The 26853-nt window shown below is 42.7% G+C and overlaps 1 protein-coding gene across 1 annotated transcript in view; it reads left to right on the top strand.

Annotated features, from left to right (window-relative positions):
• Positions 1–26853, top strand: part of eys (eyes shut homolog) — a 370767-nt gene that overhangs the window by 238302 nt on the left and 105612 nt on the right. Inside the window, exon 42 of the mRNA XM_054750130.2 lies at positions 21877–22027. Within this exon, the coding sequence (XP_054606105.2) occupies positions 21877–22027 (151 nt within the window). The remainder of the gene's footprint in view (positions 1–21876; positions 22028–26853) is intronic.

A 26853-nucleotide genomic window follows, 5' to 3' on the forward strand; every position in this document is an offset into this window, starting at 1 on the left:
AGATAAGTTTCGCTTTTGCTAACAATCAAGGTTTAATTGAACACAACAGAATATTATGGTGCTCTAAACCAATATCCTTGTAAGAGACCTTTGATTCTTTTTTTATGCATAAGGATTTGGTTATTTATTATGTCATCAACATACTACACAAAAATCTTGAAATGTGAATTTATTTTTCTAATTCTCTTTGGGTTTATGAATTATTTCTTAAAATAATATGCATGAGAGCCCTGGGATTTTTTAACTATCCTCTACTCCCAAGTGTGTTATTGGCCAAATTGCAAAGGAAATTCTTTCTCTGAGGATCAAAAAACGTAAATAAACAAAATTATTTAATCTAACAGGTAGGAACAAAGTGCTTTTGTAAATTTGGCAACAAAAAAGCATCAAAAACATTTTTAGATGCTTTTTCATCACTGTTACATCAACATTTTGTAACATATCACTGTATAAAAATGCACCTGTGATTTTCATTGTGAGGTAAGGAATTTATTACCTTTGCCTGCATTAAGGAGTTATTGTGTAATTTGAATGACAAATAACTGCAGATTTTCAAGATCCTTCTTAAATGGCTTGTGTGTGTCTGCTTACTGGTCTGTTCTCAAGCTGAGCTGTTTTGTTTTTTTCTACTGTTCATTTGTGTCTTACTTGTCAGATTATCAAATCTTTGTCACCGTCTGTGCCACAGCTTTCTGCTTTGACCAAGACTTTGTGACTTGTTTGTTATCGAGCTCTGCAGTATCATGCACTAAACTCAGAAACACATGTACTTCAAACTTTCCAATTTGCTCAGGCAATAGACATAATCAAATCTAGTGAAGTTGTAGAACACACAGGACAGTAAGACACTGTAGTAAAATGAGAAATATTTCCTGTGAAGCGCAACTTGTTCATTCCGTTAGTGTGTAGTACCACTAGATGGATGTTTAATTTGGCATTCATTTGGATTTATCAGGCCTATAGGGGCTGTTAGGTCCGTATATGACCAGTTCCATTGCTTGGTCCGCATTGCCGGCAGTAAGTCGGGTTTGTTCCCGGTGATAGTTGGACTCCACCAAGACTGCCCTTTGTCACAATTCTGTTCATGACTTCTGTGGACAGGATTTCTAGGTGCAACGAAGGTGTTATAGGGATCTGTTTTGGTGTCCTGAGGATCAGGTCTCTGCTTTTGTGGATGATGTCCTGTTGGCTTCATAAGATTGTGATTTCAAACTATTGCTGCAGCTGTTCCCAGCCGAGCATGAAGCAGCTGGGATGAGAATCATCCTTCCGTCCGTCTGTCCATCCATCCATCCATCCATTTTCATCCGCTTATCCGGAGTCAGGTCGCGGGGGCAGTAGCCTAAGTCGAGAGGCCCAGACTTCCCTCTGCCCAGTCAGTTGGGCCAGCTCCTATGGGGGAATCCCAAGGCGTTCCCTGGCCAGGTGAGAGACGTAGTCCCTCCACCGTGTCCTGGGTCTACCTTTAGATCTCCTCCCGGTTGGACGTGCCCGGAAAATTTCACCAGGGAGGCGTCCAGGAGGCATCCTGACCAGATGCCCGAGCCACCGCAACTGGCTCCTCTCGATGTGGAAGAGTAGCAGGTCTACTCCGAGCCCCTCCCGAATGACCGAGCTTCTCACCCTATCTCCAAGGGAGAATCCAACCACTCTGCGGAGAAAACTCATTTTGGCCGCTTGTATCCACGATCTTGTTCTTTCGGTCCCTGCCCAAAGCTCATGACAATAGGTGAGGGTAGGAACGTAGATCGACCGGTAAATTGAGAGCTTCGCCTTCCAGCTCACCTCTCTCTCCACCAAGACAGACCGGTACAACACCCACATCACTGCAGATGCAGCACCAATCCGCCTATCAATCTCACACTTCAGTTTTCCCTCACTCTTGAACAAGACCCCAAGATACTTTAACTCCTCCACTTGGGGCAGGACCTCATCCCTGACCCGGAGAAGGCATTCTACCCTTTTCCGAATCAAGACCATGGTCTCAGATTTAGAGGAGCTGATTCTCATCCCAGCTGCTTCACATTCGACTGTGAACCCCTCCAGCGAAAGCTGAAGATCACGTTCTGATGAAGCCAACAGGACCACATAATCTGCAAAAAACAGAGCCTGATCCTCAGGCCACCAAAACGGATGCCCTCCACACCTTGGCTGTGCATAAAAATCCTGTCCATAAAGGTTATGAACAGAATCTGTGACAAAGGGCAGCCTTGACGGAGTCCAACTCTCACTGGGAACGAGCCCGACTTACTGCCGGCAATGCAGACCAAGCTCTGACACTGGCCATACAGGGACCTAACAGCCCATACCAGAGGGCTTGGTACCCATACTCCTGGAGTACCCCCCACAGGGCCCCCTGAGGGACGCGGTCAAATACCTTCTCCAAATCCACAAAACACATGTAGACTAGTTGGGCAAATTCCCACGCACCCTCCATGATCCTCCTAAGGGTATAGAGCTGGTCCAGTGTTCTACGGCCAGGACGAAAACCACATTGCTCCTCCTGAATCTGAGTTTCAACAATCTGACAGACCCTCCTCTCCAGAACCCCTGAATAGACCTTACCAGGAAGGCTCAGGAGTGTGATCCCCCTGTAGTTGGAACACACCCTGCGGTCCCCCTTTTTAAATACAGTGGGGCAAAAAAGTATTTAGTCAGCAACCGATTGTGCAAGTTCTCCCACTTAAAATGATGACAGAGGTCAGTAATTTACATCATAGGTACACTTCAACTGTGAGAGACAGAAATCTGTGAAAAGAAATCCATGAATTCACATGGCAGGATTTTTAAAGAATTTATTTGTAAATCAGGGTGGAAAATAAGTATTTGGTCACTTCAAACAAGGAAAATCTCTGGCTCTCACAGACCTGTAACGTCTTCTTTAAGAAGCTTTTCTGTCCTCCACTCGTTACCTGTATTAATGGCACCTGTTTGAACTCATTATCTGTATAAAAGACACCTGTCCACAGTCTCAAACAGTCAGACTCCAAACTCCACTATGGCCAAGACCAAAGAGCTTTCGAAAGACACCAGGAAAAGAATTGTAGACCTGCACCAGACTGGGAAGAGTGAATCTACAATAGGCAAGCAGCTTGGTATGAAAAAATCAACTGTGGGAGCAATTATCAGAAAATGGAAGACATACAAGACCACTGATAATCTCCCTCGATCTGGGGCTCCACGCAAGATCTCATCCCGTGGGGTCAATATGATCATGAGAACGGTGAGCAAGAATCCCAGAACCACACGGGGGGACCTGGTGAATGACCTGCAGAGAGCTGGGACCACAGTAACAAAGGTCACCATCAGTAACACACTACAACGGCAGGGAATCAAATGCTGCAGCGCCAGACATGTTCCGCTGCTGAAGCCAGTGCATGTCCAGGCCCGTCTGAAGTTTGCCAGAGAGCACATGGATGATACAGCAGAGGATTGGGAGAATGTCATGTGGTCAGATGAAACCAAAGTAGAACTTTTTGGTATAAACTCAACTCGTCGTGGTTGGAGGAAGAAGAATACTGAGTTGCATCCCAAGAACACCATACTTACTGTGAAGCATGGGGGTGGGAACATCATGCTTTGGGGCTGTTTTTCTGCTAAGGGGACAGGACGACTGATCCGTGTTAAGGACAGAATGAATGGGGCCATGTATCGTGAGATTCTGAGCCAAAACCTCCTTCCATCAGTGAGAGCTTTGAAGATGAAACGTGGCTGGGTCTTCCAACACGACAATGATCCCAAACACACCGCTCGGGCAACAAAGGAGTGGCTCCGTAAGAAGCATTTGAAAGTCCTGGAGTGGCCTAATCAGTCTCCAGACCTCAACCCCATAGAAAATCTGTGGAGGGAGTTGAAAGTCCGTGTTGCTCGGCGACAGCCCCAAAACATCACTGCTCTCGAGAAGATCTGCATGGAGGAATGGGCCAAAATACCAGCTACTGTGTGTGCAAACCTGGTAAAGACCTATAGTAATCGTTTGACCTCTGTTATTGCCAACAAAGGTTATGTTACAAAGTATTGAGTTGAATTTTTGTTATTGACCAAATACTTATTTTCCACCCTGATTTACAAATAAATTCTTTAAAAATCCTGCCATGTGAATTCATGGATTTTTTTTTCACATTCTGTCTCTCACAGTTGAAGTGTACCTATGATGTCAATTACTGACCTCTGTCATCATTTTAAGTGGGAGAACTTGCACAATCGGTGGCTGACTAAATACTTTTTTGCCCCACTGTAAAGGGACCACCACCCCTGTCTGCCAGTCCAGTGGGACTGCCCCTGATGTCCACGCGATATTGCAGAGCCGCGTCAGCCAACACAGCCCCACAACATCCAGAGCCTTAAGGAACTCCAGGTGGATCTCATCCATCCCTGGAGCCTTGCCACAGAGGAGCTTTTTAACCACCTCAGTGACCTCAGCACCAGAGATTTGAGAGGCCAACCCAAAGTCCCCAGACTCTGCTTCCTCACTGGACGACGTGTCGGTGGGATTGAGGAGGTCTTTGAAGTATTCTGCCCACCGATCCACAATGTCCTGAGCAGAGGTCAGCAGCACACCATCCCCACTATAAATAGTGTTGGTAGTGCACTTCCCCCCCCCGAGGCGCTGGATGGTGGACCAGAATCTTCTCGAAGCCGTATGGAAGTCTTGCTCCATGGTCTCACTGAACTCCTCCCATGCCCAGGTTTTTCAGTGCATTGTTATGTCTGTTCATGGTGTACATTGTTATGTCTGTTCATGGTGTGCAGTGCGCTACCAACACTATCTATAGTGGGGATGGTGTGCTGCTGGCCTCTGCCATGTTGTTATGTCTGAACATGGTGTTCATTATGGATAATCCATGACTGGCACAGAAGTCCAATAGCATAACACCACTCGAATTCAGATCAGGGGGGCTGTTCCTCCCAACCACACCTCTCCAGGTCTCATTGTCGTTTCCCACGTGAGCGTTAAAGCCCCCCAGCAGAACGAGGGAGTCACCGGAAGGAGCGCTTTCCAGCACCCCCTCCAAGGTCTCCAAGAAGGGTGGGTAGTCTGCACCCGACCCCTTTGGCCCCTCCCACGAGTGGTGAGCCCATGGGAAGTGGGGCCCACCTTTCCTCTTCGGGCTGTGCTGGGCCAGACTCCATGAGTGAATGCCCGGCCATCAGGCGCTGGCCAACGTGCCCCACCCCCCAGGCCTGGCTCCAGAGGGGGGCCCCGGTGACCCACATCCGGGCGAGGGAACACGGTTTCCATTTATATGATTCATCATAAGAGGTCTTTGGGCTGCTCTTTGTCTGATCCCTCACCTAAGATCTGTTTGCCATGGGCGACCCTACCAGAGGCAGAAAGCCTCTGACAACTAAGCTCCTAGGATCATTGAGACACTCAAACCCCTCCACCACGGTAAGTTGGCAGCCCAGGGAGAGGGATGATAATCAGCTCTTCTAAATCAGAAACCATGGTCTGGAGTTGGAAAAGGGTAGAATGCTTTCTCCAGGTCAGGGATGAGGTCCTGCATCAAGTGGAGGAGTTTAAGTATCTCGGGGTCTTGTTCACGAGTGAGGAAAAAATGGAGTGTGAGATCAATAGGTGGATTGGTGCTGCATCTGCAGTGATGCAGGCGTTGTACCAGACTGTCGTGGTAAAAAGAGAGCTGAGCTGGAAGGCGAAGCTCTTGATTTACTGTTGATCCACGTTCCTACCCTCACCTACGGTCACAAGCTTTGAGTAGCGACCGAAAGAACGAGATTGTGGATACACGCAGCTTAAATGAGTTTTCTCCACAGGGTGGCTGGGCTCTCCCATGGATATAGGGTGAGAAGCTCAGTGATCCGGGAGGGGCTCGGAGTAGATCCACTGCTCCTCCATATCAAGAAGAGCCAGTTAAGTTGGCTCGGGCATCTAGTTAGGATACCTCCTAGATGCTTTCCTGGTGAGGATTTTGTGGGCACGCCCAACCAGGAGGAGACTTAAAGGAAGACCCAGGACATGTTGGAGAGACTATGTTTCTCAGCTGGCCAGGGAACGCCTTAGGATTCCCCCGGAGGAGCTGGCCCAAGTAGCTGGGGAGAGGGAAGTCTGGGCTTCTGCTGGCTGCTGCGCTCACGATCTGATCCCGGATGAGTGGAAGGAAAATGGATGGGTGGATTGATATATATACAGCGGGGCAAAAAAGTTTTTAATCAGCCACCGATTGTGCAAGTTCTCCCACTTAAAATGATGACAGAGGTGGAAATTAAGTATTTGGTCAATAACAAAAATTCAACTCAATACCTTGTAACATAATCTTTGTTGGCAATAACAGAGGTCAAATGATTACTATAGGTCCTTACCAGGTTTGCACACACAGTAGCTGGTATTTTGGCCCATTCCTCCATGCAGATCTTCTCGAGAGCAGTGATGTTTTGGGGCTGTCGCCGAGCAACACGGACTTTCAACTCCCTCCACAGATTTTCTATGGGGTTGAGGTCTGGAGACTGATTAGGCCACTCCAGGACTTTCAAATGCTTCTTACGGAGCCACTCCTTTGTTGCCCGGGCGGTGTGTTTGGGATCATTGTCGTGTTGGAAGACCCAGCCACGTTTCATCTTCAAAGCTCTCACTGATGGAAGGAGATTTTGGCTCAGAATCTCACGATACATGGCCCCATTCATTCTGTCCTTAACACGGATCAGTCGTCCTGTCCCCTTAGCAGAAAAACAGCCCCAAAGCATGATGTTCCCACCCCCATGCTTCACAGTAGGTATGGTGTTCTTGGGATGCAACTCAGTATTCTTCTTCTTCCAACCACGACGAGTTGAGTTTATACCAAAAAGTTCTACTTTGGTTTCATCTGACCACATGACATTCTCCCAATCCTCTGCTGTATCATCCATGTGCTCTCTGGCAAACTTCAGACGGGCCTGGACATGCACTGGCTTCAGCAGCGGAACACGTCTGGCACTGCAGCATTTGATTCCCTGCCGTTGTAGTGTGTTACTGATGGTGACCTTTGTTACTGTGGTCCCAGCTCTCTGCAGGTCATTCACCAGGTCCCCCTGTGTGGTTCTGAGATTCTTGCTCACCGTTCTCATGATCATATTGACCCCACAGGATGAGATCTTGCGTGGAGCCCCAGATCGAGGGAGATTATCAGTGGTCTTGTATGTCTTCCATTTTCTGATAATTGCTCCCACAGTTGATTTTTTCACACCAAGCTGCTTGCCTATTGTAGATTCACTCTTCCCAGTCTGGTGCAGGGCTACAATTCTTTTCCTGGTGTCCTTCGAAAGCTCTTTGGTCTTGGCCATAGTGGAGTTTGTAGTCTGACTGTTTGAGGCTGTGGACGGGTGTCTTTTATACAGATAATGACTTCAAACAGGTGCCATTAATACAGGTAACGAGTGGAGGACAGAAAAGCTTCTTAAAGAAGACGTTACAGGTCTGTGAGAGCCAGAGATTTTCCTTGTTTGAAGTGACCAAATACTTATTTTCCACCCTGATTTACAAATAAATTCTTTAAAAATCCTGCCATGTGAATTCATGGATTTTTTTTTCACATTCTGTCTCACAGTTGAAGTGTTTTTATTTGATGTGGTAGGCCTTGAAGCAGTTTCTCTCCAGCTGCAGGTAGAGTCCTGCTCACCTCACACTGCCATGGGTGCTTCTCTTGCACACCGTGCACTGCTATACCAAAAACTTTTGTTTTAGCAAAAATAAGTATTTATGGTAAAAAGATAAATAATGCTGGAATGAAGCTGAATCCTACAATTAGCAAATTGTTGAGGGTTGTTCAAATAAAAAAATAAAAAAATAAAGACTGAACAAACATTCATTCCCTGGTTCACTGGAGATCAGTCCTTCTTTTGTGGTCACTGTCTTCAGATATAAGCCTTCTGGGACCCCAGTAGATAGTGTTGATTTTCTTTGAGGCGTTTCCATAATTTCGTGCCGGCTTTTTATGCTAATTAGCTTCCCCGTTCCGTTATCCGCTTTCACCGCGGCGCTGCGCTCCGCTGTGCTCCGTTTCAATTAGGCTGTACAGCAGGATTTCCCCTCATAGTGATATTTTCCGTAACTCTGATTGCTTCATGCTATAGATTGTTGGAAAGCTGCTTTTATGTACTTTTAGGAACCATTGGAATTTTTTCAATCCGATCAGCCATTCAAAAGTTATAAAACGGAGCATTTTGAATGACAAACTCAGCACGTCTCTGAATCTGTGTTGTGATTTGTTGTGCTCAAGACAGGGAATCCCAGTGGCTACCGTAATGCCTTGTATATGCACAAAAAGCCCCATTTTTATTCTTTTCAGCACTTTTGGAATTTTAATGATATCTTGAACGGTTGAGGAATTATGGCAATGAGAAGTGCGCATGTCCAATCCCGTCTGCGGCCACAGGTTGGTAATAAGAATATTGGGGCATTAACAGAGGGGTGCCGGCGGTCAGGTCTAGGGAGCCCCCAACACAAGGGGGCCCCAGACAGCCGCTGACCTATGCCTAATGGTAAAACCGCCACTGTCCAATCCATACGTACCCAATGTGCAAAGACCTAGTCTGAATGTCCTACAGACGCGGTCTGGACTGATGGAGTCAATATAGACACGATCTGCACATCCATGCAACATTGACTGTTTGCAGGGAAGCTATAAAGCCTAAATACTTAATTTGAGAATCATTTTACAAGTGGAGACCAGTTATGAACTCTGATTTAGTCACATTTTCTGCAAATTGTGGGACACAGTCTTTCGAATCCGAGAAAAACAGGACTTGATTTTATAATTTCAGGTGAAAATGTTGAAAGGATAGAGCAGATCTCTAATGAAAGACCACAGACAGCTTTGTCTACTTAATAAGAACAACTGGAGGGCTTTTCTGATGTTTGATATAGCTGATGATTTAGCAATAGCCTAAAAGAAAACAAAGGAGTCCTCCAAGGGCTGGTCACTCACATGCAGAGATAAGATTGTGTTCACCCTTTACATCAACCTTGAGCTCTACATTGTAGCTTTGCCTCCTGCCTGCTCCTTTGTTCCCACACCTGCACAGACACAAACTCTCCTTTGTTACAGAAGAAGATTGGGATGTGGAGGCCAGACAACCCCTGAGTAGATACTCCTACAAAATAGAGCATTGTTTTGGAAAGAGAGGGGTGTATTGTGCTGGGTTTTATTTTGGTTGTTGGGTTGTTTTCCTCAGAGGAATCATAAAAAGCTGAGCCATAAGAAGTGTGCCTAATTTCTCCACATTCGTCTTCATTAAACATCTGTTTATCGTCCGTATTCATGAGCAAATCATGCAAACTTTGGGTAAAAGCCGCTACACACACACCTTAAGCTATAGGCCATCTACTGACTCCAAAAAACATCCAAGCGTGTGTCTCACCGGACCCTAATTGCAGCTCCTCGCTCTAAAAACTGCAGCCACCTTGATTTTACGAGTCCGCAGTTATTCCCATGTCGCGCCACTCAGGTGCGACTCCAACTAAAGTTTAACCACCGTGCATTGTGTGGCGATCACGGGTGATTTATTCCACACTGGCCGGGCACAGACATCATAACATTCATCTTGCCGGTATGGCCTAGATCGACCTCTTATCTGTGACATCGTCCACGGGTTCACAGTCTCTCATCTACATTTCTGACTCAGTTTAACATCCCAGAGCACCTCAAGGTTAGCTTCATCTCCTTTGATCAAAATGTGGATTTTCTGACTTCCGTAGCCATGATGAAAGTGTTGTTTGGCACATTGTGTGAAACTTCAAGCACATTTTGCCCAGTGAGCATTTCTAGCTGCTCAAGCTGGTGCATCTGCTTTCGAACACACAGTGGATTGGAAAGATGCATTGTTTTTAGATTTTAAGCAATGAAATCCATATAATGTATATTAGATAGCAGTCACATAATTCCTAGAATAACAGTGGCTTGGCTTTCTTTTCTCTGTGCTGACATTTGTCTCCCTTGATGACTGCTGAGTGTCTCAGAATTCCACCAAAGGCTTCTTGTGTTTAAAGAGCTATTAATTAGCCTGCTCACAGAACGTAATAGGACTCTAATTTGATGCTTTTTGTAAGGGCGGTCTACTTGCAAGGTCAGCCAGTTAAACGGTAAATGCACATAGCCAATGGCGGTGTCAATTTTAAGACAAATATGATGGATTCAGGTTGACACAAGAGTCTAGTGAGAGTAATCAAACTCAGGGACCATTTAAAGCTTGATATCCAAACTAACTTTTATGTTTTTGTGCTGTTTTCTGCAGTGGAAATGCAGCTGAACACAAGGATCCAAAAAAGGCCTCCAAATCTATCATCAGCTAAATAGATTTGTGGATAAGACAGATATGTTTGTAGTTTTACCACCAGCAACACTATTTAAAACACAAATGTGATCTCATGTCTTCCTAATCCCAAAGAAAGCACCTCAAGTGACCCATTCCAGCTGACTACAACAGGTTAGACCAGCTGACGTTGCCAACTTTAATGATTGGAATTTTCAAAAATAAAATGTATGTAATTTCAAAAAATAAAATCATGGACTACTTTTACACTTACCGTAAAACTGAGCAAATACCATTATACACACCAGATTTTATTCCTGGAGTTTTGGTTCCAGCTGAAGGTTTTATTTTTCTACAAATAATGACGTAAGCATTGTTTAATTTTATTTAAACTAAATAGAATTCATTTTGTATGTGCAATTTTTATTTTACCCTCTATGGCATGGTGTTTCCTTCAGGCAACAAACCATATATCTGTACCTCACACTGCCCCCTTTATATTTTTATTTGTGTGGAATGGATAAAAGTATCACTAGAAATGTCTCTGTCCAATAAATAGTGGGTTGAAGTACATGTGACCATTTGTCTGGGCATAGAGAAGCTGATTTACATGTTCCACTGCCACAGAATGGTAACTTGAATGTCACTTTTATTCATGTTCAAATTTGTGAAAACTTTAAACAAAAATATATTCATGTGCATGAACATCCAAGGAGCCATTCTGGTCACTTTCAGAAACGTTTTATTATTATTTGCATGTTAGAACTGTTACGTCCCCGACAGGTGTTGTTAAAATGTGAAGGATGGGGATAACATAAGACTGGACAGTGGATATTAAAAGGGTTTCATTGTTGAAAAAGGTTCTAAAAACGAGCAAACAGATGGCGCGCATTATAAAAATAATGCAAAAACAAACAATCTCTAAAAGGTTAACATTACTAGACGAATTATCAACATTCTGTGTATATTCAGGGACATCCAAGTTCCCAAATTATGAGATGAAGTACTGTAATTTCCGGACTATAGAGCGCACCTCAATATAAGCCGCACCAACAACAAAAAAAGGTTTTCTACACACACACACACACACACGCCACACTCAAATACAAGCCGCGGCGCAGCAGCCACATGCAGGTCTCTGGCGCACAGCGCATGTACGGCCATAACATAAGATAATTAGACAGAAAGACGCTACACAGAGATTTTCTGTTGTTTTAATTCAACAAAACAAATTTTAAACACGGGTGAACGTGCCTGCAAGTTTAGAAAGAAAACAGCACTGACAGCATTCATATTTCTGGATGGTTATAAAATAAAAACAGAACTGACACGTTATTACCAGTAATTTGCATGTTTAGAAGAAAAGAACAGCGCTGACACAGCATTAATAAGCCCTGGATGATTAGAAAATAAAAACTGCACACAAAACATGCCTGGTTAGTAAATAAAACACACTCGCCTACCAGAAGAAGTCATTCGCTCTCATCTTCCTCTTGCGCACTAAAGCCATTAAAGTCCTCTTCTTCAGTGTCGGAGTTGAACAGCCTCAGAAGAGCTTCGTCACATACCTTTTCTGTGGCGATGTCAGTGTTGCTGTTCGTGTTGCTGTCATCATCCCCGGGTGAAGCTAGCTTGAATGAGTTCTTCCTGCTAGCGTCTCCGGCGCCAAACCATGGATTCATTCATGCCAAGCTTACGTGCAGCAGCACTGTTTCCCTCCTTTACTGCCAGATCGATGGCCTTCAACTTAAATGCGGCATCATATGAACTCATACGTGTAGTTATCATGATGAGGGGGTATGGATTTGAAAACAATTCTTCGTCGTGCCGGCTGCTTGCATGTGCTAAATTAAAATGAGCACTTTCTTCGATTTCCACTTTTGACTTCCACCTGTTTCACTTTCTGCTAAAGCGCCCCCTGGCAGGTGAAGGAAAATCTTCAGTAAAGCTGCACCTCATTATAAGCCGCATGGTTCAAAGCGTGGGAAAAAAGTAGCGGCTTATAGTCCAGAAAATATGGTAATATTTCAGCCCAAAAAATAACGACATGCAGTAGTGGGTTAATTTCATGTGTTTTATTTTTCCTGATTTAAGTGGTTTAAGTTGCTTTGGAGTATGTCATTTAGAAAATCCTAATGAGCGCTTGCAAAGCCTTGCTTTTAGATTTCTGTTCTACAGTTAACTTAATGTCTGTTTTGCTGGAAGTCATTTTAGAAAAAGGAAGACGATTCAACTGAAAGGGAGCTAAAGTGAACCTATAAAAGCCAAAAGAAGATGCTTTGAAACAACTCATCAAAAGTAAAGAAAGACCACCATAGAGCTGCGCTGAATCTCATCTTTAGGTGTCAGACATAACTTGATGCTTGATGCCAAGCTAGCAAAAGAGTTTCACTACCACCCTGTCATAGTTTATCTCATATATTCACTGCCAGCAGTTATCTAGCTGTGCAGATCTTCAGAGAGGGGTAACTGAAAACTCCTGAGATCAAACAAGCAAAGTTAATCAGAAGAAAACCAGATGATATGCCCTGAGATGCAGAGAATATCTTTGCCAAACCTGCTTCTTATTCTCTGCTCCCCCTTTTCACACCTCTCCCAGAAGCAAAGCCGTGAGTCTCCCCCTGGACTTCAATTGTCAGCTTGAGAAGAGAAATACTGGAGGGGTGGGCTGAGATGGGGGAGATAAAGAGAGGGAGAGAACAGGTGACAGCCGCTGACAAAAGGACGAGCGCTCGGAACGGTTCAGCGCACAGCGAAAGGGCCATGGGAGACGGCACAAAACAATACCACAACACACACAAAATAGAAAAATAAAAGATAGGGCAACATTGACATCTGTAGTAAATATTGTTTGTCAACAAATGAGTTATGGCACCAGGTGGAAACAACTGGTGAGCGCTGAGACAATGGTGATTGTTGTAGGAAGGAATTCGTCTCATTTTCATTCTGCTCACAGTTGCATTCATTTCAGTTTGACTTTTTTCTAAAGATGTAGCTGATTATGCGCCAGCATGATTGAGTTTTAGTCCAAAAAAGTTGCAGAATTAATTAGTATGTGTGTGCTGCATGATGAAGAGTTTAAGCAGGTTTCTGTGGAAAAGTGCTGAGAAACGAAGCGTTCGTGATGTAGATGGCTCTTTGAGAAGATTCACTTCAGAGAAGCCAAGAGGCATTTTGACCAGATTGACAAGCTAATGGCTAGTGGGAGGAGGGCCGGTTGCTACTCTAATTACTTGAACTTAAATGTAATAATGCCCTGGGAAATTTGTTTTTTCAGTGGTGGAAGCAGTAACACATCTAACTGTTTTTAGTAGGTAATAAAACGGAAAAGAAATATGGCAGTAAGTAAAGAGAGAGAAAAATATAAGGAAACAAAAACATTATCACTGTATACAATATCTACATCTATACTGTTATCTTAGAGGTGTTGCTCACTGAGAAACTCTGTAATGCTTGTTTCTTTTTGAAATACAACCATTAATGCGTAGGAGTAGCATACATATTTATTTGGGTGCTTTTAAAGCTTGATATACTACCCTACACTTTGACCAGTGTGATGTGAATTTCTATATAAATATGGAAATCCAGTCTGATTGGTCTTTGAATGTTTAACCAGAATATTTAGAAGTCTTTGTTTATTTGGGGATTGTACGACACTTCAAATTAATTCAAGAAGCGAGTCAAGTTTATAGAAAGTAAGAAATGTATTTTCTAAATAATTAAAATATGACAACTAGGACACTTTATGTGATGAATGGATACAAGTGGATGGAATGTGAGGTGTGATGATGTGTGAATGTGATGTTATCAGAACCTCTCGTATCTGAAGAAACTGAGTTCTGAGTGGGAGTGAATTTGGTCTGCTATAAACTATAGTGATGGTTTATAAAACCACATCAGACACAATCTGTCGAGTCGACGTACCCTTATCAGAGACTCTCTTTTGGATCCGAGATGTCGGGGAGTCCGTAGACCCCACAGTACCGAAGTCCGTAGAGAAACCGCAGTACGACCAGGTCAGTCCAGAGTCATCTCCAGGTCACGACAAACAGGTGGACCTGTTTTGCGTCTATGGAGTAACTCTTAAGGAGTTGAAGCTGGTTCAGCTTTATTCTGAAGGAACCGTTGGCAGTCAGCTGTAGCGTGCAACAGGTTTTTGACAGCTTGTCAAAAGATGCTCTGGGTTAAAGAGGTTTTGCTCCGGATGGCCGGTCCGAAGCTTTCTCAAGAACTGACTCACGGTGAAGTGAGCTCAGTTTTAACAATCGTCATATTTGATTTACTAACAAATCAGAATTTGACATGTAAAAAGGGTTTTACCAACAAACCTCAGAAAACATGCCTTGCATCAGATACAGGAGTTCTGATGGGTGGAACTGAAAGCAATGTGTCATGATATTAGTTTAACCTTGTCATCGTCACGTGTCTGAGTGTGTGAGCTGTCAGTAGATAGTGATTCACTTGTTAAATCTAATTTTTACTGATCATAACATAATAATATTCATTTCAACCACAGTAATTTAAGCACAGATTAATCAAAACATTGTTATTATTTTTCAACCAGTATTAATTCAACCATATGATTATTTACTCCATCTTGTGCTGTGAAGCGAAGCAGTGTTAGATAAGAGGGAGCTTGGAGGGACCTTGGGCAAGCACAGTTTCTTTCTTGCAGATTAAAGCCCCAGTTAAGACTTATGTCTCCATGTGACCCGATACTGAAGAGGTCGACCTGTAGATGGAAAAACAGACCATTTCCGGAGGCTACACATGAGTTGCACATGCGTGCTGAACGAGCCCTATTGCCTGAGTTAGCTGCAGAAAGAAAAACAGAAAATGATTGTTTCAGAAAATAAACATCTCTTCTACATCGTCTAATGTAAGAGACTTGTCACGTGCAAAACCAATTATCTCAAACTTTTGTTATATTTGTGATGATTATGGCTTACAGCTTATGAAAACCCCAAATTAAAAATCTCAGACAATTAGAATATTGTGAAAAGGGTCAATATTCTTGACTCAAAAGCTATTTTAGAGCTTCGGTCGCTTCTCTTTGTTAGAGCTGGAGCTCAGATCACCTGACCATTCACGGGGGACTGTGGAGGACAGACACCTTTAGGAGCGGATTGTCACAAAAACTTCAAGAGCGTGGTTTCGATCACAATGAAAAGCAAGTTATGTCCAAGATAATCGGAAGTCTGCTGTATTGCAGAGACCTCGCCGTACCCCCTTTATACCGCCATTGCATATTCTTTTGTAAAAAGAACAAGATTGTGCCACATTACCGCCACAGTCTGACCACTGATAACTGACCTAAGGCTCCCTGATGCTGCCATGGCGTTGCAGCTGATTGGCAGCATTGTTTTCTAAAAGAAGCTGAAGTGTCCAACTCTAATCAGCCGAAGAATCCAAAACACCTGCAAAGGGTTCCTGAGCCTTTAAATGGTCTTTCAGTCTAAGATAAGTTATTGAAATAAATGGAGTTTTGCACAATATTTGATGCACTTGTGGTCATGAGTGTATCACTTCCACTCAGAAAATTTACTTTGAAACATAAATTCATTTTTCAAATGTCTTTGTAACTATTTCTACTGTTACTAGCTGTTAGCTCATCAATCCATCAGTCAATCAATCAGTCAATCAATATATTTTTTGTTTCTCCAAACTGCTTAAAAACTATCTGAAATAGTTCTATTCTTATCCATAAAAACCCACTTTAAAACATCTAAGCTATCTCGTTAAGGTCAATTACCATCACATGTGTTAACAAAAAAATTGTGGCTCGTTTCTCTGTTCAACGTTTCTGTGAAGGTCTAAAAGAAGGAAAATATAGTTTAAAAATTGTTCCATCATTACAGTATTCTCTTGTATTTACAATTAATTAATTCCATCTCACAATCTTTTTATTTCACCACCATTTGCAGACGCAACTTTTTTTCTCCTTTTATATAAATGATGATGTCCTTGAGATTCGGGGACGAGTCTGTTTGAATTAGCAAGGATCACTAAATTCCTTTATTTCATCTTCTATACTGAAACGTTTCATATGAGCAATTAAAAAGGCATTTCTGCAACCTTTTCTCCTGTCAGCACAAGGTATAGTATTCCCCCCCAACCAATTAAATGGTCAAATAGTGTTAGAAAATGTTGTTTACCAAGCAGAAAACCAACAGGAAGTCGAGAAAGAAAAAGTAATTACATTTTCAATTAACAGTTCATTAGTTGCATCGTGTCTTCACTCAACGTAAATGTGTCGATGTTTTTGGAAAAGCAAGATAAGGATGAAGTTCTTCAGCTGATAAAATGAAAGAAAATGAGGTTTTTTTTTTACTATCCCAAGGGAGTGTTTTGATTTCAGTTCAGGTTGGAGGAATCAATTTAATTCAGTAAAGCAGCTTTTTAAGTGTGTGGCCTGTAGAAGATAACGGAGGACGAATGATGGGATTATAATGCGATGCACTGTGGAGAAGGGTTATGAAGCATTTTACATACTGAACACTGCATAGTCAGTCTTCAAACTGACAGCAATCTAACTTATACATTGCAAGGCTGGTGAGATATTATCAAATTTCGTTTTTCTCTTTCAGATAGAACTGGGCGTTGAATGTGCTGGGGTAGGAGAGAAGCTTTGTGGGCAAAGAATTTAAAAAGTCGACCAAGGAAATATGAATTATGAAATGTGTGTGCTGGTGTCATGCCATCACTAAATTACTGCTAGGAGTTACTAAAATGGCAGCTGGTGGTATTCTGACAGGTGTTTGTGATATTAGGTGAGTGAGATTCGACTTCATAAATGAATAATTGTGATTTGGATGATAAATGCGAATGATATGGTTTTGGTTCATGATGTTGGAAGATAGTTACTAGATTGCACTTCTCTTTAATGAGGAGCATCTAATGCGAGATTTAGTCTGGTTAAACTGTCATTTCTAACATTCTAAACAAAACTACTGGTAACCGAATTCCAGCCATTTAGCATTTATATACATTTATTGGCAGGATCCAAACAAGGTTTCTTACTTAAATGTGATCGTTTTAGAAAACAGGAAATCCATAAAGTTTTTTTAAATCACCCTAAAAAAAAGTTAGAATGTTTTTTCCGGGTTTAGAGTGAGTCTCTGGCTCTTTCATAGATGTTAGTATCTAGGTGATTCATTCATGTGTGTTAGTCTTCTACAGTAATGAGGGAATTGTTCCAGTCTGCTGGCAAAACCCTCCATTTACTGGTCTGTGGTCCAAACCTCACCTGTGGTAAATACATTGGATTGTGACCAGTGGTGGCTGGTGAAAAATATTCTTGGGTGGGTTGTATGTGAAATGTTTCCCATCTTAATCAAGAACACATATTAAAACGAACAATTAAAAAATTGACTACAATTCATACAATCATTAATTTCCGTCCTCCAAATTAACTGTGTTACAGATTAAGTAAATTTTCTAATTTACAGAAAAATTAGACTGTAATAATAATAATACTGAAATAAATACACAAGCCTACCGTGTACACCTTTTATAACTACTGCAATCGATAATTTCCACTTTTTTTTATTTCCATTTGATTTTCAATTAAAGTTTTATTTGTTTTCCAGCTTGAGTTTTCAGTCTACAGCATCCTGTGTGTCTCAGTTATTCATCTGCTCAAAGCTGCACACCTCATAAAACTTAACACAACATAATCAATTAATTAGATATCCTGTTTTAAGCACTTTTTTCAGTTTAGTCATATTTTTCATTTTTCACTTTAGTCACAGATTTTTAATCTTCTTTTGAGTTGAAATAAGAAGGCAGCTACTTTATTTGTGAATGTCTTAATCTGACAGATTGGGGTGAGGTTTAACAAATTTTTCTTCACCTCACTCCATTTTGAGCATTTTTGTTTACGTGATTTAGTTATTTTAGATTAAATTTAGACCCAGTAGGGCTGATATCTTATTTTGTAATTTCTGTTATAATTGTTTAGTTTAAAGCACATTACTGGCTCAAAATTAGAATTAAATTAAATGAATAATCCTATAAAATTAAAACAAATAAACACATCTTACAAGAGCCACAGATGTAACAGCTGTATATTAAACCAGCAGCGAGTGTGTGAGAATGAGGAAATGACTGAGAAGGAAAATGAGATCCAGTGTCTTCTATCTTACTAGCTTGCTGTTTTCTGTAGCAGGGACCCTGTCAGCCAGTGCCCCAAAGGCATTCAATTCATGGATGCTGATTGGCCTAAAAATCTCCAGTTCTCCCTAGCAACCAAATATGATTGGGTGTTAAGCTTTAGCTTAAGGGCACTTTTCCCAGCCCCAGGAGTTAAACTAGTGAGTTTGGTGGAGGAAAATCACTGTTTAATGACAGACAGCTGGTTAAAATGATGTGTTAATAATTCAGATTGCATGTACTCACACACAGTTAAGCAAATCTGACACATGTATAGTAAATATAGAAATATATATTGTAATTTTATATATTTTTAGATGTTTTTCTTCCTTTAAGTTAGGGAGGGCAGCACCCCCCTGTGGACAAGCTGATTGTGACCAAAACAAATTCCGGGTATTGTTTCTGTCAAATGGAAAAAGCTTTGAGTGAAGAAGTGAGTCAGGCATCCATCTAGGGTTTCTCCTGGTCACATTTCTCTGGAGGTATTCAATGCACACCTCACTGGCAGGAGAACCCTGGGCAGACCTGCTGTAAGACTTCATATCCTCTCTGTCCAGGGAACACTTCAGGATCAAGGTGTCATTGAAAAGAGGCTTACTTTCTGTTACCTTATGACCCAACCTTGGATGAGTGGATGAAAATGGATAAATGGATGACAAATTTTTGGCCACTAACTAACAAAGGTTAGGACTTCTACGTTTTAACAGAAAACACAGAATTTTCTGAACAGGATATGTGCAACTGTAAAGTGCATTTTTGTTGTCTCGTGACCAGAAAGACCTCCGAGTTGATTCAGAAAAAGATTTATCACAGAAAGGTTTTCAGGCTCAGCATAGCCTCCCTCAGATGAGGAGATGTGGATTTTCTTGATGCCCTTTTTTTACCCAGGAGAAGTGGCTCAGAGTTTTCACATCATCTGCAGCCTTGAAACAACTGGCTCAGCTTCTGCACCCTTATGTCTAAATCCTCCACCCATGCCATTACAGATGACACGCACACCGCTAAGATGCAGCGCTGTCAAGCCCACACACCTCCGTTCTATTCTTAGTCAGCCATATCAGCACGGTTCCTGAGATTTCTGTCTCTACTGCTGTTGTCTTTGGAAAATCAAAGAGGTCCACCCTGCACCTACTCCGTAGCGCTCTCTGGATTAGTAGTCCCCTGTCACTTTCTCTATTTCAGTTGAAATGTCCCTTGTGGGCCTTGTTGGAAACACAGAAACATTTAAGGTCTCTCTAACAGGGCAGCATTGCTGCTCAGTCCTCTGCCCTGCAACCACGTCTTCCTTCACAGGGAGACAAGAGAGGCAAGCTCCCTTTCTATCTGAGTCTCCCTCAAAGAGCTGCATTCTAATGTTGACATCCCTTTGCTCACGTCTGTTCAGACAGCAGTGTGGGACTGGTGCGCTCTCTCTCCACCTCCTCCCCCTGAGAACCACAGTAGCCTGCGAGGGAGGATTAACGCCACCGCTGCCGCTGCTGCCTGCTGCTCCCCGACTGTACCGTCTCACTCGAGAGATACTGGTGTGATATGCTGCACTGGAATGATGTTTAAAACGTGCTGGAAGTAAAATATCTAACTATACCACCACGTTTCACAAGTGCAACAACAAAAATGAAATGACTGAAAATATTTTCAGTCTGTTTTGCCATTGAGGTGAGCGTGGTTTGAGAAAAGTAGTGGAGTAGTGGTGGCTCTTTTCAGCCTATACAGGGATTTGCCATTATTCCAGTTGTCATCTGTTTGTCCTACCAAATCTTTATCAATTGCATTTATCTATTGAAATAGAAAAGGCGCCATCTCCTTCCACCACATTACATCGAGGTTTTATTAAAGCTGTCCTTGGAACTGCAAGCAGCCCAATTTATACACAGAAAGCTTTAAATGAAAGCGGTGCTGTTTTTGAAAACGTACAACAAACCGGCGAATAAACGCAGAGCACTGCAGTACTTCAGAAGTCACGTTTGGACTTTTGATCATCCTAAAAACCAGGCTAGCATGCCAAGGTCTCTCTGACACTTTCCATTATTTGAGGGTGAACCGGTAGTGTGAGAACTAAGAAACCTTCTACAGAGGATTTTAACAGTTTTCTCTAAACCTAGCTTTACAACAGTTTGTGCTTTTTTTTCTTTCTCTTTTGACACAATTCCCATTACAGGTGCAACGACTTTGTGGCACTTTTAGTTTTTATCCCTCAGAAAAAAAATCTGAACTATCTTCTAGTCTTTCTGCTCTTTGTATGTAGTTGGCTACATATAAATGAAATTATTTGAAATTAGAAAAACATGCAGCTGTTTAAGCGTTCATCAGGTCTGAGTCACTCTATGACACAAGGTATTCTTAGACGGGGGAAACGTTGTGCTGTTGGCTGGCGTGTGAGGCTGTTGAGGTCACAGCAATGTGACTGGTTCTTGATGAGCTTCTGTGTTGATGGAGGCAAACCTATCGGCTGTTAGATGACATTTGTAAGCAGACAGGAGTCATCCCTCAGGTTTTCATGAGCTTTGTATTGATCACCGCTGGAATGACCTTGTGGTCAACACTCTGAGTCCACTGGCTGACATTGGTAGTGTAGGTAAGGGGTCTATGTTGTCTACAGCCTCTAATGATGGTCAAATTAGGATTTTCACACCCTGATGAGAAAACTGTATTACTGTCAAATTTTTACTTTTCCCCATATCACTCAAAAAAAGTCCCTGAGGTTAAAAGTTAGGTGTTAAAGGGACACTATGCAGTGTTGGCTTGCTTTTAGCACCCCCTGGTGTCTGGAAAGAAAAGCCTATCTCCTCGCTGTTTGTTCATCTTTTTAACACCTTAATTTAACCACTGAAATGTCTCCCCAGCCTTCCTTAATGTCTACATGAGTGATTCATGACCAAATTGAACAAATGGGCTGTGTTCATGATCTAAAACATGGAGTAAATGTGCCAGGTATATCAGCCATGTCCAACAGAATGCAGCTGTGAAGTTGCAAATGCAGTATTCTGGCCACAGGGGGCGATAGGGGCTAGGTGGCCTTTCATTAACCCTGTACTGGTTCAAGAAAATGAATTAAAAATATGAAAAATTTGCAAAGTATCTCTTCAATTTAACTGCTAAAATGTTTCCTCAGCCTTTCTTAGTATCTACAGGAGAGGTTCATCATTAAATCAAACAAATCAGCATTGTTCATGATCTAAAACATGCAGGAAAGGTGCTGGAAGCATACTCCAGCGCTAGACATGTCAGCTCTACTTACCAAGTCCAACAGGGACCAGACTGACACTCTGAAGTTGCAAGTGTGGTATCTGAGTGACATTTCATTTAACCTGTAAAGGGACATTTTAGCACATACTGGCTCAACTTCATGATTTTAAAATATAAAAAAGTTGCATAGTATGGCTTTAAGTCAAAGCATATACATTACGACTTGCATAAAATAGAGAATCTATTAAAAATGTAGAAAATCTGACCACTTATTGAGTTGTTTTGCTGTTTCAGCTCAAGAGCAGAGTTTTGGAGAACAGTTCCTTCATCTGTTTCTTCAAGATGGAATCCCTGTTGCTAAACTCGCTTGCGGTGGCAGCCATGTTTTGAACGCAGCTGCTGGCAATAGTGTCAACAATAACAGATGGATGCCAATCAAAATCCGGTATAGTATTTCTTTTCTGTCTGTTGCAGAAGTAAATGCCTCTTACAAGATTTTTAAACACATAAAACATGATGTTCATGTCGTTGTTGGCGTGTGAAACAGGTTTTCTTTAACCGTGACACTTTCAAAACACCCATATGTGTTATGAGGCATACCATTAATAATGTTTCCCTTCATTTAACTGTGGCTGTACAACCATATACACAACAAGCCTTTGAGTGACTTTACCAGTTAGACTTTCAACATCTCATCTATTGGATTAGACATTTAATGCACATGCATAAAATACCCTGTCTCTCTGTTTCCAGATCACTTCCCAAATGATCATCTTGAACTAACATTTTCCATTTCAGCATGCACCTTTCATGCAATCTGTTTCTTCATCTCAAAAAAGCAAATTCAGATTTGAAGATTTATCAGCCCTTTGGAAGACTCTGTCATCCTGTCTCTCCTCAGCAGTGACGACCCTGAACATGGATCAGTGGTCAAGGATCTTGCTGATTGGTGTCAGCTTAACCTTTTAAAGATGAATGTTTCTAAAACTAAAGAGATGATCATTGATTTTAGAAAAAGCAGCAATGTCAACCAGCCTGTGCTCATCTCTGACGGAGACTTACAAACAGTAAACTGGTGTAAATAAGGACGGGAAAAAACTTCAGATTGTATTGTGATCTTAAAAAAAACAGGGATTTTCAACAGAGGACTTGAATGAAACTTTGTTATGCTGTACTCTTACCGTCTGGTTTACAAAGAACCCATTGCATTTTATGTGTCGAAGGCAGGAAATTACATTTTTTGAGTCAAATCAGCAGATTTTTGCTAAATGAAACGATCATAACTGTGGAGACAGTAAACAACTGCTCAGAAATTCAAATAAATGTCCAACTCACCTTTCTAAGCCTTCTCAAACAGAAAATATCTTCTACATCCACAAACTGATGTTCTCCAATAAAATAGTTTGTCCACAAGTTTTACATCCACAATCCAACACAATATACCATTGAAAACCTTCAAAACTCCCTTCAGATTAATCTATTTTGTCAAATGTTTTCATCTTAACCTCCGTTTGCATCCTCATTATGGATGCTCTGATCAGGTTTTTGCTGCTCATCACCAAGAGTGCAGATCACCCATACCAATCACTGGGATTGGACATACATTTTCTATGTAGTTATAATGAGTGGTGCAGAATACATTATCTGGGAAAAAAGGAACATTAGGTTACTGTCGTAACCCCGGTTCTCTGAGTAACATGAGTGAGATGTCTCACTATGGGATACGCCCCTCCGCGGATTCCTCAGACGCACTTATCTCAATACGCCAATCCTGATTAGCCAGCGACCGTGACGTACGTGTCACCTGCTACTATAAGTAGCAAGCATCCCAATGCACGCATCATTCAAGATAAACACCTCTTCTTGCTTCACCCAGCAAGAAGGGTTGTCTGGTGAGACATCTCACTCATGTTACTCAGAGAACCGGGGTTACGACAGTAACCTAAAGTTCTCTTTCTTAACATTCGGTTGGATGTCTCACTATGAGATATGGAGACTCCCGTATTGCCAGACAGCTTATCCAGCGATCACCAACCTACAGGGATACGTCTTGGCCTGCTGAGGACCCCACACCCAGAATCGTGTGAGTCATAGCAAGGACCGAGACAGCAAGCTTATAGAAGTGTGCAAATGCAAGTGGAAAAGCCCAACATGCTGCAGCATTAATCTCCTGGACAGACAGCCCTCGGAAAAGGGCCCAAGAGGCAGACAGGCCCCTAGTAGAATGGGCCCTGAGCCCTACAGGTGCCTGAATGCCCTGACAGGAGTAAGCCAGAGAAATAGCCTCCACAATCCAGTGGGAAAGCCATTGCTGTTTGATGGGTTTTCCCTTACAAGGTCCTCCCCAAGACACAAAAAGCTGGTCCCCCCTGCAAAAGTTCCCTGTCCGATTCACATACTCCTTGAGCGTGCAAATCGGACACAGCTTGTGCAACCGCTCCTCCTCAGGAGAGGAGAAGGGCGGTGGGTAGAAAGCTGTGAGGATAACAGGAGAAAAGGAGCCCACTACCTTAGGCACAAAGGCAGGGTTGGGCTTCAAGGACACCTTCATGTCACCTGGTGCAAACTGGGTGCAGGATGGGTGCACAGAGAGAGCCTGTAAGTCACTAACTCGCTTTGCAGATACCAAAGCCAGGAGTAGCACCACCTTAAGAGACAGGATCTTCAGGTCCAGGCCATCCATATGCTCGAAGGTAGGCCCGGAGAGGGCCTTCAGCACCAAGGACAGATCCCATGAGGGCACCAGGGGTCGAGACACAGAGAGAAGCCTGTGCGCACTCCTCATGAAGCTACACACCAGTGGGTGTTGACTTGCCAATTTCTTCCCAAAACCAGAGTGTCAGGTTGAAATGGCTGCTAGGTACACTTTAATGGTAGAGAAAGCCTTCCTCCCATCCAACATGTCTTGCAGGAAAGACAGAATGACATTCACTGGGCACTGGGAGGGTGAGATATCCCTGCCCTAGCACCAGGCTTCAAACACCCTGCATTTACAGTCATAAAGGGACCTAGTGGAGGGGGCCCTAGCATTCTGAATGGTTCTAATGACCGCCTAGCACAGCTCTATTGACCCGAACCTGCACCCGTCAGGGGCCAGGCCCACAGGGCCAGTCGTTCTGGATGAGGATGGAAGATTGAGCCGCCAGCTTGGGACACAAGTTCCCTGCGAGGCGGCAATTTCCAAGATTGGCCCTCCAGGAGCTGGAAAATGTCTGCCAATCAATGCATGGCTGGCCAGTATGGGGCCACCAGAATGAGTGTGTGGCGCTGAGCTTGTACCCTCAGCAAGGTGGGTGATATCAGGGCCACTGGGGGAAAAGCGTAAAACAGTTCCCGTGGCCAGAGAGAAATGGCAGGAAGCGCCTCAGAGCTAGAAAGACCACAAGGAGTTCCAAATTTATGTGTGTTCCCCAGAGCTCTCTGATCCACACACCCCTGACAGAGCGACCTTCCAGGAGACCCCCCCCCCAACCTGACAGGCTTGCATCTGTTGTGACCACTTTCATCACGAGAACCAACCCCAAAGGCATCCCCTATGCAAAGAAGGAGGGGTGACACCAACAGCGGAGCGCCGCGCCGCTACGCACGCTACAGAGGCCGTCACCCTGCGTGCTCTGTGGCGCACTGGAGAAAGTCCCAAAGAAGCCACCCAGCGTTGAAAATCTCTCATGTGTAGACGGCCAAGTGGTACCACTGAAATAGCCGTCACCATGAGACCCAGAAGTCTGAGGCACAATGCAAACGGCACCGAACTGTGTAGGGGGAAGTGCGCCAGGCAGAACAAGAGCGCGTTCACACGCAATGCCGAGAGACCTGGACTCAGGGGCGTTCACGGCGAGGGAAACTGCTCATTGTGCCCCGAACCTATGGTGAAGGTCAGGACAGAAGGACAGTAAGTTAGCATTTGGCGTCGGAGGGAAAATATTAGCTGGCTCCGTCTGTGAACAGTTGAGCTAACTTACCTGAGAGATAAGCGACCACCGAAGCGAGAAGAGGTGATTGAATGATGCGTGCGTTGGGACGCTTGCTACTTATAGTCGCAGGTGACTCATACATCACAGTCACTGGCCAATCAGGACTGCCATAATGAGATAAGTGCTTCTGAGGAATCCGCGGAGGGGCGTATCCCATAGTGAGACATCGAAACTAATGTTAAGAAAGACAACTATAACATATTATTATTATTATTATTATTATTATTATAAATTGTATCTGTAGCACCTTTCAGGACTCTCAAGATCACTTTTACAGAAATTGCATAACACAGATAAAACATTCCTCAGCAAATTAAAATCACAAATCAATCAATCAATCAATTAAACAAATACGAGTTAAAAGTGAAAATCAGTAAGTGCTAAAATACTAGACTAAAAGTCAAAAATAAGTATATTAACAAATACATCAAGTAACCAGTCAATATAACGTTATCATAAAGATATACATTACCCATTAAAATCTACATAGTACAGCTGAATTACATACACAATCAACTAAAATCTAATTAGGCATTCAGAAAGGCCTGTCTGAACAAATGAGTTTTCAGTAATGATTTGAACGGAGTGATAGACCTGGCCATACGGATGTCTAAGGGGATGCTATTCCATAACCGCGGAGCCTGTGAGCTGAAAGACTTGAGGCCCATCGAGGATAGATGGACTTGAGGTTTAGCAAGTAAATTATGGGAAGTTGAACTAAGTGATCGTGATGGTGTGTACAAATTCAATCGGTCACATAAATAACTAGGAGCAATGTTATTTAAAGTTTTGAATGTCAAGAGTAATATTTTGAAATCAGTGCGGTAGCATACTGGGAGCCAATGAAGCTCCTCAAGAATCGGAGTAATATGTTGAGAAAAAGGTGTCCGGGTAATTGTGCGCGCTGCTGCATTCTGCACTAACTGAAGTTTGTGAAGAAGTTTCTGAGGTAAGCCCATGAGTAAGGCATTACAGTAATCCAAATGTGATAAAACCAGGGCAAGAATATTAGTGTCATTTATTGTCAAAGAAGAACGTAATTGATTGATGTTCGCGGATGAAACAACGCAGACTTAACCGATCCATTTACATGGGTATTGAAGGAGAGCGTGTTATCCAAACATCACGTTAAATGGTCTGTATTGATTTAGTCAAAAACATGTTTTCACTTTTTCAAGAGAGAAAAAAGACTTCTGACTACAACTTCTAAGCATCCTACTCACAACCCAAATTTTAGAACTGAAGAAGACTCTTGGGTGAGAGGCAAAACTTCTTCAGGATAACCAGAAAAGTCCAG

Source organism: Nothobranchius furzeri, chromosome 12, assembly GCF_043380555.1.
Source record: "Nothobranchius furzeri strain GRZ-AD chromosome 12, NfurGRZ-RIMD1, whole genome shotgun sequence".
Taxonomy (NCBI): domain Eukaryota; kingdom Metazoa; phylum Chordata; class Actinopteri; order Cyprinodontiformes; family Nothobranchiidae; genus Nothobranchius; species Nothobranchius furzeri.